Raw genomic sequence first — 15,395 nt, forward strand, 5'->3', positions numbered from 1 at the left:
TGCTGAACAATTACTCTCGATGGAGGCACAGCTTGAAGAAGTAAATACTTTCATTCCATCTGTTGTAAGAATACTCTACCACAAAAAGGTGAAACGGAGATGTGCTTCACTTTGTTTAGTCCTTGTTCAACACGTGCAAAAGTAAGCTCCGATAACCTTTGTTAGAATCGACCAACGCAGAGCACCGGATATCGAGGCTGAATTCAAGTAGAGCGTGTTTTAAACAGGGAACTATATGTGTTAAGTGTGTGTGCGCCTGCATTTGCATGTATGTGCTTGTGTGAGTCTCCGTCTCGGGCCGGTCTCCATCTCGCTTTGTGTCTTCACAGTTGCTACGCCGAAACCATCTCGATCCCCTGTAAGGCATCATAATGGACCCAGGAAGAGCATCTGGCGCTTTGAGACGCCAAAAACGATCTCCCCGCTTCGACCTGCCACTCTTCCCCCATCCACCATAATACCGTTTTTCACGTTTCATTCTCCCCCAGCGCCACGACAGACTGCGCAATCACAAAGACCCAATTAGCCAAGAGGGGATCACGATTTCGCTCTGGGACCGACGGACCAATCGCATCGGGCGGCGTACGGCGAGGACCTATGGGGCAGCGGCGCAGGTGGGTGGGACATGGCTGTGGGGCGGAGGTGACACGGTGACATGGATGGAGAACGGTCTCTTGTTTCTGGTCATTTGTGTCAACCAAGTTTTGATTGATGACCGTCGGGATGTTTTTCCCACTCTCCCCTGAGATTCCCAGCTCTCTGGAGGGGGTTTCCACAACGGGCCCCCAGCCTCGAACCACCACTTTAAGTTTGGCCCTTAGCCCTAACCCACAAAAACACACATCTACACACACGCTTTTTGTTCCACTTGGGGGCCCCAGATGGCAGCTGCCCACACATCTGTATTATAAAGCACTAAATATAGGCCCTGTGTCTGTTTTTGTTTTTAATATTAACCTGCGTTCGTACACATACAGCATCTCCAAGTGTCCAATAGCGATGAAGGAAGGGGCAGAAAATAAATAAAGCGAAGTACATGCGAAAAAGAAGCCAAATGTAAATGCGTGCGAGAGTGTAAAGAGAAAAGCCAGAGGGACTGTAGGTGTGTGGGTGGCGGAGAGAGATGAACAAAAGAAGCAGAGAAGAGAGCTAAGGAGCAGCGCATCGCCAGTGAGGATTTGATTGGGTGGGTGGGTGGTGGTGTAGAGAGAGGAGGGGGGGGGGGTGTTGGGTGTTGAAAAAGGATCTTCCCTCAAAGCCTCACTAAGATATTCCTGGAGCGAGTTAGGTTTTCATTTGGCTTGCAGTCCTATACAGAGTGCTTACATCGTACTGGGAGCTAAAAGCATTTAATATTCATACCACTAGACTGATATTCTCTGGGTTAGATGACAGATAATAGTCAGATTTTCTAAATCTGTACGGTGCGAGTGAACTCCTCGGGTCATTAGCATGTCAGAGGCGTTCCGTTAGTACCCAGCTCTCTCCGTAACAGCTGCTAGTCTGGCGAATTACTCAATTCATGTGTGCGTGCGTGAGTGGTCTGTGTTTATGCACGCGTGTGTTCGGTATAAACAAAGGAAGAAGCGAACAGACGGTTCCATCAAAAAACACCAAAACACCAAAAGTGTGTGTGTGTGTGTCGTGCATCATACGCTCACTTTGATGATTGACGAAATCTCCATCAGCATCTTGCTTCTGTGCGTCTATGTGTGTGTGTGTGTGTGTGTGTGTGTGTGTGTGTGTGTGCACACGGAGAGTGTTTGCGCGGCGTGTTTGTGTGCGATTGCATAAACATGGTGTCACAGTGATGAGATGTTCTCTCCATCCATCTGTTCTGCTGGCATTTACATCGTCAGAGGGCTACTATACAGGAGAGACAGAGAGAGAGCGATAGAGAGAGAGTGAGAGAGAGAGAGAACACAAGAAAGATAAACAGTTAGAGTGATTCTACGATAATGTTGGTTTTTGCCTGTCAGTCACCAGAGCAACAACACACTCTCAGGTCGCCCGTGGAGCTCCGAGGCTCCATTCAGACGTGATCTTTTAACATGTCTGAGGGTTTCTAAGCATCCGTGAGAGGATGTGTGCGAGAGTGAAGCTGCAGCCTGTCTTTTCCTGTGGATGTGGTTACCAGGTTCTGAGCGTGCATGTGCGCCTTTGTGGACGTGTTTTTGAGAAACGGAGAGAGATCTCATTGTTCTGTTCCTCCTTATCTGGCGTCTCGGCGGACAGCCCGTGCGGTTTCCCCCCTCAGCGATGTGACCCGGCTGTGATACCGCACGCCCTCGTCTCCGCAGATAACAGACCACCCTAAAAATACTCCTCTTTCTACCACTCTACACTCTTCCCCTCTGTTCTCCTCACCTCTTTCTGGCTCACTGTATCCTCCGGGGTCTCCCTGGCCAAGAGTTAGCTCTGCCAGACTAAAATACCTCTGGGCGCTTCCTAAAGTCACAGAGGCCCTTTAAGTCTATATTCTCCCCTCTTCCTCGTCTTCTACTACTCATTGTGTCGGAGGCCGTGGATGTTACAGTGTTGGCTTGAACAGCAGAAGTGCAACTCACACTGTTACATCACAAGTTTTCTTATAATTTTCCACAATAATTCCTCATTCGCCTTCCCCCCCGCAGCTACTTCAGTCACCCACACTCTGGACACACAGGGCAGATGGGATGTAGGAGGAGACGGTGAGGACAGAATCTGCCGGGCTAACATAATTATACATCAAGTAATTTACCATAACTCCTCAATAAAATATTGAAGAGCGCATTGTTTTCCATGCCACACGGGTTTGACACTCTGGAACAATGCTAATTATGATAAACTAGGCTTTTTTTTGTTTTTTTTTGAAGACCGTGCTACAGCCAAGTGCTTTGAGAGCTTTTTCATCCCTCTGCTGCCTAAACTCTCCTCTGTTGTGAAGTGCTTTTATTAAGGATGCCGACAATGCCCCTTTCTGCTGTTTTGAGGAAGTTTCTTGATAATTTAAAACACTTTTATTCCCAGTTCTTTTGCCACATTTGACACTCGGGGTTAGGAAGCTGTCGTTTTTGTTCTTTTTGTGTGTGTGTGTGTGTGTGTGTGTGTGTGTGTGTGCGTGCATCCTCGCCTTTCTTTTGGCCCAAGCCCACGCAGGTGACCAGAGGGGGCCTTGTGTGGGTGGACAACTCAATGGTGACCCCCTCTCTTTACCATCCCCTCTTTTCTCGCCCTCCGTCCACCAGCATGAGTCCAAAAAAGAGGGAGAGGGGCCCAGGAGGAGAAAAAGTCTGTTTCACACCCACCCTCAAGCAAACGCACTGGCCAAAATGTTGCAATCGCCAAAAACAACAACGAAATAAGGAGATATTAGAATGCATGTTGGCCTTTGATCAGGAAGTAACAGCTTCTGTAAAGATGAGACAAAGCATGAGAAGTGGTTGCATGGGGTTTCCTGTGAAGTAAACAAGTAAATAGAACATTAACCCATGATTATTTTGATAAGATAAGAATATATTTTATATTAACAATAAGTCAAATCACGTCTGATATGAAAAGGAGTTGCTCATAGTGACGAACCAACAGAGGATTATTGCCCGTCTCTGCAGTTCCCCTTCAGCTCTAAGGAGCGTTTTGACTGAATGCTAATGAGTCTGCTGGATGTGTAATAGGCAACAGTTTGCTAACACATTAGCCAATCAATGTGATAAGATGATAATTTGTCAATGTTGTGTTTACAGCTTGTTACGCTGCCCAGAGTGTCATTTATGAAGTAAAAAAAAAAAAAACATTCTCTGGATATGGCTTCTCAGATGTAACAGTTCTCTTTTTCAAATCACCGTAAACTGAATATCTGTGGGAAATAAACCAATTTGGTTGTGATTTTCAGGAATGAATTATTTTTATACATTTTCCGGACAGAATTAGGGCTGCAACTAATGATTATTTTCATTGTCGTGTAATCTGTTGATTATTTTCCCGATTAATCATCAGTTGTTTGATCTATAAAATGTCAGAAAATGGTGATCAGTGTTTCTCAAAACCCAAGATGACGTCCTCAAATGTCTTGTTCTGTCCACAATTCAAAGATATTCAGTTTACTGTCATGGAAGAGTAAAAAAAACAGAAAATATTCACATGTAAGAAGATGAAATCAGAGAATTTTGACTTTTTTGTCTTAAAAAAATACTCTACTAATCGGTTAGCAAAATATTTGGCGATTAATTTAATAGTCGACAACTAATCGATTAATTGTTGCAGCTCTAGACTGAATGACTCAAGGCTGCAACTGACGAATATTTTCATCATTCTGCCAGTTATTTTCCAAGAAAACATTTTCAAATAGCTTGTCCAATAAATATTACATTTTCAGTGATATAAAACAGGAAAGCGGTGAATCTTCACATTAAAGAAGCTGAAACTGAATGTCTGACATTATCCTTAATACTAATACTTAAAACGATTAATAGATTAATAAATTATTTCTGATTTATTTTATGTGATCGACTCATCTAAAATGATTAATCGCATGATCAAAAACCAAACTTAAATGCAAATTAATCAATAATGAGAATAACCATTTGAAGTAAGGCTGTAACCTCACAGGAACATGTGTGTGTTTGTGTGTGTTTCATTGAGGAAAGACATGATGATGATAAGAGGCTGTGTTTTTACGGAGGATTAGCAGGGATTAGACTGTCAAACCAGACGATTGTCCAGTTTATCATGTTACCTTTCCCGTTATCAGTAACCGCAACAAGTCACACAAACACACAGAAAGTGGATGGATCAGAAGCCGGGATATAAACTGCCCCTGAACTTGTGAAAGCATGCATCACGCACTGTGAAGAGTGTTGGCTGTGGGGGAGAATGTTTACTATCGCTTCTCTGCTGCTGAATGACATTAGTGTATAGCAGCGCTGAAACCATCTTATTCTATACTTTTGAGGAATAAAATTTCACATTATAACTGTCAATCCCTACTGTTGTTATGGCAGACATTCTGGTTGTGTGGGACATTCACTTCACATCCACTTCTTATGTCTTGCTTGACGTCCATCAGTGGCCCATACCAACACTGCCCCCGTATGGGTGAAGGAGGCACAAACTGCTGCCGGATACCTTCAAGCGTGTGTGTGATGGGCTAAATTGAGATGTGTGGGCCTGACTGGCAAGTGGGTGGACAGAGGAGGTTTCAAGGAGGGCACAAGTTGGGCAAGTCATAATGAGAACATAATGAGTCATGATCTCTGAAACTGTCACGAAATGACAAAGCTCAGAGCAGTTAAACAGACTCATTAGATCAGACAAGGCTGGAACAGACAAAAAGCGTGACTATATAAGATTAATAAATATCCAAACAAATCTATGAGCATGGGAAAAAATAACACAGGTACAAGGATGTGTTTCCTTATGACGGTTATTTCCATTGAAGGACATGCATTATAAGCATTATAAATAGAGCTACAACAATTAATCGATTAATTGTCAACTACTAAATTAATCGCCAACTATTTTGATAATAAATTAATCGGTTTGAATAAAAGTCAAAATTCTCTGATTCCAGCTTCTTAAATGTGAATATTTTCTGGTTTCTTTACTCCTCTATGACAGTAAACTGAATATCTTTGAGTTGTGGACAAAACAAGACATTTGAGGACGTCATCTTGGGCTTTGAGAAACACTGATCGTCCTTTTTCACCATTTTCTGACATTTTATAGACCAAACAACTAATCAATTAATCGAGAAAATAATCGTCAGATTCGTTTTTTCTCATTCGCTTCGCTCAATTGTTGAATGAGAACGAGAGTTCAAATCGCTGAACAATTGGTTTGTTGTTGACAACAGATTAGAATTTCTCATTCATTCAAGTGAATTGCATGTTTTGGCACATGTGCAAAAGAGTAAGTCCAATAACCACTCATACATGTCTTTCTGATCGATACTGATGAGTTGATTCTCAGTGAAACTGTCGTCCTCTTCACAACTTCTAAACAATCTTTCGTTTGAGCCGTCACGTGCGAAATGATCCATTCAATCATCAAAATCTGTCAGACATACATGTACAGTATATTCAATAAAACTCTATGACGAGGAGGTACAACTTGTTGTTTTTGAACCACAGCAGGTTTTTTTCATTGTTGCAGGGTTGTTGTTGTTGTTGTTTTTTGGCATAGTTGTCATTTTGTGGCAAAAATTCTGTTCACTGTATATGACTTTACATGAAAGATCACAGGTGAAATTTCTGTTTTTTTAGCACATAAATATACTGTAAACAGATAAATGTGCATTTCCTTTTTCTGTGTAGCTACAGTATTGACTTTTCCCAGTAAACTTTTTACCTACTGTTGAATTGGGAATCTAAAAAGCTCAGTGCGATACACAACAACATTCAACTGGACAAAACTGACCTTCTGGTGTAGTACAGTAAGCAGTCAGCGTCAACAAAACAGAGACTTGTATATAAGAAACATTTCCAGGGTTGACTGGTGAAAAAACACCTAATCATTTTGACCAGTACGGCTCACACGATGACAAAACAACTTTTCATTTTGGTGGCCAGTTTACTGATACAATAGCTTGGTTTTGAAGCATGAGTGAAGTGTTTTGGGTGAGTTACTACCTTTTGCAGACATGCAATAGAGTTGATGTGATGCCCAATCAAACAGTTGTGACAGTTGCAGTTTAGAGAAAGTCTGTAAGACTGTTGTGAAAAATGAGACTAAGCGATTGAGGAAAAACTGTCATCAACAATGAAAATAATCATTAGTTGCAGGCCTAATTATAAACAAAACAGCAGGAGTAAATTGTCAATTCAGCTCACTTCTTTCCTGTCCAATTAATTCTAGTGGATTCCTGTACACTCAAAGATGCATTAAATCTAATGTAGAAAACGTACTATGATGTTGAGTCATTTCAAACACACACACACACACACACACACACGCACACACACACACACACACACACAGAGACACACTTCTTAATCATAGCTACATGTGGTGAGACTCATTCAACATCCCCATCAGCTGTAGTGGCCCTAATCTGTTGTTGACCTTCACACTCGAGTTCCTTGTGAAAAGGTCAACAACAAAAAAGGGATCCGTTGAGTGTCGCTCTGAATGAGCGCGCAAAGAAAATCGTTTGCCGCCTCAGTGTTTATGTATTGCCTGGCAAAAAATATCTAGATGCAATCACATACTGTATGTAGCGTAAATGGGGTAACAGAAAATCCACAGTGACTGTACAGCATTCATGAATTCATTCAGCGGAGCACGTGGCATTAATTTTTACAACTAGTCATTTGCAGCTCGTACGCGTAATTTTTGTGATGTACAGTAGTACGCTATAGAGCGTTTACAACTCGAAGATGTTGCGCCTATCTAGGTCAGCTGAGCTAGATTTGGAGTTGTCAGCTTTCTGCAAACTAAATAGGTCATGCTAACGAGGAGGGGGGAATTTTGACAAGCCTCTCATACTCCGTCAGTTCTCACAAAACAATCTCAAGATTGCTGATTATGTAAAACACCCTGACTCCAGCTTTAAGCTACAATGTCAAATTATGACAATGGATATTACAGTCAGTTCTTGTCAACACTAGACAATATATGAGGGCAATATTTCATGTAACAAATTCCATTTAAGCGTAATTATGCAGGCGTGTGCACTGCGAGCTAAATATGCAGCAATATACTGTTTGGAGAAAACTAAATGAAACGAAGAAAGTGTGACGATTAGAATCTGCTGGGCTGTATATGAAGAACTTCACAGCACAATTATGAACCCAAAAAAGCATAAATATAGATGAGTGCCCAAGGAAATTCTAGGAACCCAATGCATCAGTGCACCAGTTCCTCTGTGAGACTCTCACATGCCCACATAAACAAATCTAGGCGTTGCATTATGGCACAGCAGAGACTTAATTGTTTTGTTGTGATCAAAGTGCAATGTGTGCAGATCTGGTTGCCATGATGCAATAATGGGCTTCCTGTCCTCAATTTAGGAGCCACAGGTTAAAAAAACATGAGGGGTACTATAAGTATAAATATATGTGCAGGGGTAGTGTATTCAGTGAAGTCCTCTGCTGGTTCTTCACGTGGTTGACATGGCTCCCAAAGGTTTGATCGCCGTGACAACTGTTCTCCTCTGCTTCATACTGGGCCTGCTCGGTCCAGCTACAGCTGCCCGTAAGTTTGTTTCACCACATTCGACTGCTCGTCAATCAGACTAAAATACAGTAGATATTACATAAGGACTCCAAGATGTTAATAATGATGTGTTTTTGTGCAGAGGGTTCCTATTGTTGTACGAGATACAATAGGAAGCCGGTACCCTTCCAGCGTATAAAAGGCTTCAGAGAACAAACCACCAAGGAAAACTGCCACATCGAGGCGATCATGTAAGACTCTCTTCTCCTGCAACAAATTTGCACACTTTGCTGATGTATAAAGTATGTTATCCTGTGTTTATATTTTATATGCTAGTTGCAGTAGTTGTCTAATATATTCTTTATATTGTATATTCTACGGATATTATATAGATATATATCTGTAGTGTTGATATGTATATTTACTGTTCCGGTGCAATGCCTGGATAACCTGCTGCTGTAACACAAGAATTTTCCCAATTTGGGATCAATAAAGTACATCTATCCATCCATGCATCCTGATGATGATATTTGAGTATCATCGTCAAACCTTTACAAGAGGGTTGGTAAAAACTAACCGATTGCATTTATTCCAAAATATTGAAAAGACACTGGTAATTGTTTTGTGGAAAGCTGCACTAATGTTGTTTCTGCAGTATTTATTGCCATGAAAATAAGCCATTTGATCTAGTCTACCACAACAATTTACTGTCAAAACTAATTACTGTGGATTTCATGACTCTAAAAAAGGCAGCTGTTTGATCTGATCCATATCTCCATAAATTATGTTTATGAATGATTTGTACGCAAGCTGTCTAGGCTTTAACGTTGACAAAATCCAATTATAAAATAGAGCTATGTTTCAAAACTCAATACTTTTTGAATACCAATTTAAAAGCTGGGACTGAATATTTGGTCGAATACTTAAACTAACTCACTTAATTGATCAGATATTTCATATTATGAATCATACAATTTTAGATTTAAAGTTCCTGTAAAGCTACATGGTGCATTTAATAAACTAAATAATGCTTTTATGAAACACAAGTTAATATTCCTCAAAATATGTTATCAAAAATGCATTGTTTTAGTTTCAGTACTGGAACTCAGATATCAAATACATATACCTTTATACTATACACTCATACACTGAATTACAATATAGTGCTTTCTATGTGTGTCTAATAATGTGTCTCACTATTTTAGTCTCTACACGGTTAAGAAGAATGAGATATGTGTGACACGGAGAGACGAGTGGGTGAGGAAAGTTCTGGAATTACTCAGGTATGAGTCTCCTACGCACTTTTAAATACCAACGAGTTTCAGTTTGATATGGACTTTAAAATTAGGACAAGCTTTGTGTGTGGTTTTCTTTTGTTTTGGGGGCATTGTGAATAAATAACTCTTATTTCTTTATAGTTCAAAACTGAAGAAGATGTCCAAGACCGGCTCTGCTGCAGGTGGAACTCGGATCAGCACCACAGAACCCTGCCTGAACTGCACCCAAAGTATCTATTAGCAAAAATCAGGTTTTGGAATTAAACAATTTGTGGTGTAGAAATGCCAATTTGAGGGAGAGTTTGAGAGAAATTGAACCTTCTATAATCCAGTCATGTTGGGGACATTATTTCTGAAAAAGTAAAAAAACTTTTGCTTGCTTAAACATATATGCAGTGTCAGCATGTAATCAAGACTTAAGGGGAACATGAGAAGAGCAGCAAAAGAGAGACTTTTGATGCAGATTATGTGTTTAGCCACTTCTGTTTTTTAAATCACGCTATTGTGACTATTATTCATTGCCTGCTATGAATCTGCTGCTTCATCAAGTTAATGTGGTAAAACATGCCAATAGCAATCCTCACGAAGAAATAAATTTACTTCATAATACTCCAACATTGTTGTCATCATTCATTTTATCACACACGTAACTTTCATTGTAACCACGGCTAACGTACTGTTCGAAATTCATTTTTAAAATTGTAACAATTTTTAGCAATAGTGCTTTAAACCAGTGATTCTCAAAGTGGGGTCCGGGGACCCAGAGGGGTCCGTGGCACTCTGTCAGGGGGTCCGCAAAATAATTTGCTATAAATTATAAAATTGTGCAGTATCATTAAAAAGTGCATATCTACAGATGTAACATCTGCATCAATAAAACAAGCATATTGTGTCCATTACTCCCACCCATGTTAGTTAGTTTCACATCCCTTACTGAAAGTCAGCTTTAGACTGGTGTAAGTTTAAACGTCTGGGTTTATTAGGACTATGCCATGTCTTGCTACTATTCATTTTCTGAAAGCTTTTAAGATCAATTACTTGAAAAGTATAAATGCTGTCAAGTTGAGTCCAAATGCAATCTGGATAAAATCACCCTCTGTTTAAAAGGTTAAGTGGTATTAACTTACAATAACATTGCAAATGTCCCTGCTGTGGGACTAATAAAGGATTATCTCATCTTATCTGAATAAGATTCAGATTGAAATGTTTCTGTTTATGAATATGAAACAGGTCTGAAGTATTTAGGTTGAAACGTTTTAAAATATAAATAGTTCCAATGGTATCTACAAGTACAAATTGAAGTAAGCATATGCTTAATCAGTGTTACGATTAAGGGGGGTCCTTGGAAAATTCTCTCCACGACAAGGGGCCCCAAAAAGTTTGAGAGTTTGAGAACGCCTGCTTTAAACCAATCCTATAAGATATTTTCAAGTAGCATTTAATAACCTAACTCTGGATGGAAAAGCGCCTAAACATACCCATAAATCATTAAAAGGTCTATCTGCATGGTGCATGTTCTAGTGGCGTGACACATGTGTCTGGTGCACTTAGAAAAGGATGCTGCTGCTGCTGCTGCTGCTGCCAGCACATCTGCTGGAAGGTGTCTGAAAACTTTCCGATGAGCTGTCCTGCCCCCCCGAGCTCATGCAAATGCATGACTTGACTGACAGGGAGGCAGTCTCTTGTGCTATTTCAGATCAGCACCCCAAGGGGTTGGTGCTCTAGCACGACAAGGTGACTCCCTCAATGACACGCTCTTCTTATCCAAAACACTGTCCTGAAGTAATCTCACGTCCCCACTAGATGGCAGAGTCGATCTGTAGAGAGCTGATCCTCTATCGGCTACATCATGAGGTGTTGATAGGCATTTGATGAGCACAGCTACCTCTGATTTCCAATATCAACCAATAACAGCGACACGTGTGGATCGAGGACAAGAACATTTATTTAATTTATAGCAAACAACAGACATGTCTCACATGCATTGCTCTGTACTGCATATCATGGACGCTTTTTTGTATCTTTAAGCCTTGTTAACTGCACAAATAACACAGACAGGGAATAACAACAAGACAAATAAATAGCGCTACTTATAAATAATAAATATTACAGAATAACATTAAAAAGCATTTTAAATATTTTAAATTAATTCAAGACAATTTGCTGTAGATATCTGATGATGGTGGCAAGTTTTCTAAGAGCTGGAGGTTGAAGGGACAGCAGTCGAGCTCTTCGCTGCTCTGCGGATCTGCCTGTAAGACACAATAAAACAAGAGATAACGGTTAAAATAACAGTTTGTGCATCCCCATGAGCATATCTGAAGCAATCAACTAGCAGGAATGGTCAATACTGGAGACTGACTGGGATAACAAAGGCCTACTCACTCTAGCTCCTTGATCTTCTCAAACACCCAGTCCTGTTTCCAGTGGCTGCAGACTTCTCCCTCTGTGGTCTCAAATCTGGGAAGGAAACAACAACAGCTCAATCACAATCCCCAATTTTCACCAAGAACTTTTTTTAACATTTTTCATTTATCATCACTCTCACTCTCAAGGAAGTGATACTTACATGACGGCGCGGACGCATGGGAGGGCCTTCCTCTGGACCCTGTAGCCCAAGATGGTAGCGGTGATGTTCACGGCACTGACCTCAGTGCAGCAGTTGATTATCTTATCTGTTTTACAGAAAACAAACAAAGGATTGGTTATTATGAGCCTACATCTCTTTCATTTGCAGCATAAAATATGAATAAATACAGACGGCGTTGGCCTAGATTTTCATCAGAAGTTTCAAATGTGCATGGCACGGTACAAGTTGTTAAGTGTACTGGAGCAGGCTGGTGGTGTAATATGGTGCAGGATCTCTGACAGGCTACTTACTGGGGGTTGCTGCTGTCATTGCCAGAGCGGTGGCGAGGAGAGCCAGGCAGGCCAGTCTTCTGATGCAGAGCTGCATGGTTACTGCTTGGGATGTTCCAGAGGTTCTTTGCAGAAGCTTGATTGTTTGATCTGGATGAAGGAGGCGAATGATTTCCTCGAACCAGACCTCTAGGTTTTATACCGTGAAAAGAGGAACCGGGGAAAACTAACCGGATGAAATGTTCTTTCCGCAGAGTGTCTGCGTATCAGGGTGGGGGGCGCACTTGGGTGATGCTGTAGTCGACCGTTTCCTTTTTTGTGATTTCATCATGACATTGACTGAGCTGACTAAGAAATTTACTCAGAATAAGGCCGCAGTGCAGCCATTCTTAGAGACTTGCTTTTATCACTTTTTCTATTACTTTTATCACTCTATCAATAGTTAAATTAAAAACATTAACGTGCAAATAAACTGATAAACCTGCTTTAATCTACTAATGTAGTAGATTTTCAGCATTATTCGGTGTGGCGTTTGCATATTCGTACCATGTGAGTGTTTCCACTGGGTGTTTCTTCCTGCAGTCCAAAGATTTTGGGGAAATTGGGAAATCAAATTGCCTGTATGTGTCAATGTGTCTATAATATTAGCTATGTGATACATCAGCATCCTGTCGCGGGTTGTTTCCCAGCCTCTTACACAATGCATGCTGGGTTACACTGCACCCCCCCAAGCCCCTAAACAAGGTAAGCTAGACTAAAGAACGGATAGATTTATTGAACGGATGGATGGGCATTGATATTATTCTGTATTAGCAGTAATGTTCTTTGTTAACTATGCTCTCTATCTAATGGTGTTTTAAATGATTGCATTTATAAATTCTGCTGATTTCAGCAATAATGTAAAGGCAGCATCATGTGTTGGTCACTCTACCCAAAGTGTCATCATTCTTTCTTTCCATCCGCCCATTTTTCTCTGGTGCTGACTGTCATGGACAGCACAGGCAAGAAAAGGGGAAGGAAGGAGATCCTCGGGTTTCCCACCGCAATCTCCGGAGCATCCTCCACCCAAATTTGGTCATTTGTCCTCGCATGCTCCGTCCTTTTAGTTACAAGTCTGAACCTGTTCGAGAGGGGCCTATATTGTTTAGACAAGTCAGACAGTATAAAAGATCAAAATTACTTTGCAAATGGAAATGTATGTAAACATCTGATTTACCACACACTAAGTGGGGAGTTTTTTTTCACTTCAGTTTACTTGCAGCTTTATAAAAAGTTGTCAAACGTTAAATAACTGCCAAAAATACAAATAAGCAGGTTCCTTGCTGCCAGAAAAAAACTGGGTTGCCAGTTTGTCCCACAAGACCAAATGTTGGATCAAAAAGCAGATTAATTAGTTCTGTCTGGCTTTTATTTGCTTTAAATGATCATGATGGTTTCACATTAATGTTATATACTGTATATTATATACACAATATATAGATAGATAGATAGATAGATAAGGAAGGAAAGAAGTTAAATAACGCTCCAAAGTTGCGCTAAATTTTGGCGAGGACAAATTCATGGCCATTTTCAAAGAGATCCCTTGACCTCTGACCTCAAGATATGTGAATGTAAATGGGTTCTATGGGTACCCACGAGTCTCCCCTTTACAGACATGCCCACTTTATGATAATCACATGTAGTTTGGGACAAGTCATAGTCAAGTCAGCACACTGACACACTGACAGCTGTTTCTGCCTGTTGGGCTGCAGTTTGCCATGTTATGATTTGAGCATATTTTTATGCTAAATGCAGTACCTGTGAGGGTTTCTGGACAATATTTGTCATTATTTTGTGTTGTTAATTGATTTCCAATAATAAATATATAAATACGTTTGCATAAAGCAGCATATTTGCCCACTCCCGTGTTGATATGAGTATTAAATACTTGACAAATCTCCCTTTAATGTACATTTTGAATAGATAAAAAATGTGTAATTACAGCCCTAATAGATATATATAAAGTTAATTCACAGTAATAAATGGCACCAAAATGCTAGGAACCCTGAGTTTCTTTGTGTTGCTGTTTCAATATCAAGTATTTTAGTAATAAACAAAAAAATAAGCCTACATGACGCCCAAAGCTTAATTTAGCAAGAAAGCCATGTATTGCCCTCTTAGGAAGACAGTAGTTTTGATTCATTTTGCAGGAGCTCGCAGGGGTGAATATGCAAAGGATCTGTTGATAACTAAGATTAAAACAAAAGAAAGAAAATCCCTACATAGTTTATGTGTGGGATATAGGTTTCTCAGACATGTACACCGGTGTTTTAGTTTACTTGGTAACACAGCAGACCTTCATATGAGGCTTAAAGGACGACTCCTGTGGATTTTGTGCATGTTACAAACAAGCAAGCTGGTATTCAATATTCACTGTAACAAAAAAGCCTAGTTAAGACTGTATATAATATATAGTTTTAACATCCATAAATCTCCACACCTGGTGAGGAAATATACAGTAATATGATCTTTAAAGAAGGAGGATGAAGAAGGTTGGCACTGACCCCTACTCTGCACGTCGTCAACTTTGTAGTCTATATTTCACCATTGAATTTGTGATTGTCATTTCAAATGTGGCATTTTATAACAGAAGGACTCTTTTTATTAGTTTATGTGTTTGCAATTAATGTGCTGGATAATATCATAACAGCAAATCATGTCTGAGATACAATCCACAGTAAAATGAAGGTTGACATAATGCTTCCGGGTTATACCACCAGACTCTGTCTGCAGAGTCAGCAGATATTGAATTACAGGGGCATGTATTTACGGGATTTGGTGAATGAAAAAAATGTTAAAATTCCTTTTCAATAAAAAGCAGAAATGATTACTCAGAATGAGGAAGGAAGCATGACCAGTGTGATTGGCTTCACTAAAATGGAGGTCAAATTTTGAAACATATGCACTTTCTGAATTAAAAAAAGAAAGTTCTCCTTTTTTATGAACCTCATTCACAAGTTGTTTTTTTTATTTGACATCAAGGCCATTAATCTAAAAGATTAAATCAAGAGTGTAACTGTGATTGCGTGAGGACATTCTTCTCTCATATCATTATCTTTATGGACTCCTACTTACTGCCAAATGAGAGAA

The 15,395-nt window shown here is 40.1% G+C and overlaps 1 protein-coding gene across 1 annotated transcript; it reads left to right on the forward strand.

Moving 5' to 3' along the window:
• Nucleotides 1–8,015: 8,015 nt before the first annotated feature.
• On the forward strand, nucleotides 8,016–10,022 carry LOC119499436 (C-C motif chemokine 20-like). Its single transcript, XM_037788755.1, has 4 exons — nucleotides 8,016–8,169; nucleotides 8,273–8,381; nucleotides 9,336–9,413; nucleotides 9,549–10,022. The coding sequence occupies exons 1-4, from the start codon at nucleotides 8,088–8,090 to the stop codon at nucleotides 9,646–9,648; spliced, it is 369 nt and encodes a 122-aa protein (XP_037644683.1). The 5' UTR covers nucleotides 8,016–8,087; the 3' UTR covers nucleotides 9,649–10,022.
• Nucleotides 10,023–15,395: the final 5,373 nt, after the last annotated feature.

This window comes from Sebastes umbrosus, chromosome 12 (genome assembly GCF_015220745.1).
Source record: "Sebastes umbrosus isolate fSebUmb1 chromosome 12, fSebUmb1.pri, whole genome shotgun sequence".
Lineage (NCBI taxonomy): Eukaryota > Metazoa > Chordata > Actinopteri > Perciformes > Sebastidae > Sebastes > Sebastes umbrosus.

Bases quoted from the DNA above. Each gene is read 5' to 3' on its own strand.
- LOC119499436 (XM_037788755.1), top strand. From the start codon at position 8,088: ATGGCTCCCAAAGGTTTGATCGCCGTGACAACTGTTCTCCTCTGCTTC. The intron at 8,170-8,272 runs GTAAGTTTGTTT...GTTTTTGTGCAG, and splicing joins CGGTCCAGCTACAGCTGCCC to AGGGTTCCTATTGTTGTACG. The intron at 8,382-9,335 runs GTAAGACTCTCT...TCACTATTTTAG, and splicing joins TGCCACATCGAGGCGATCAT to TCTCTACACGGTTAAGAAGA.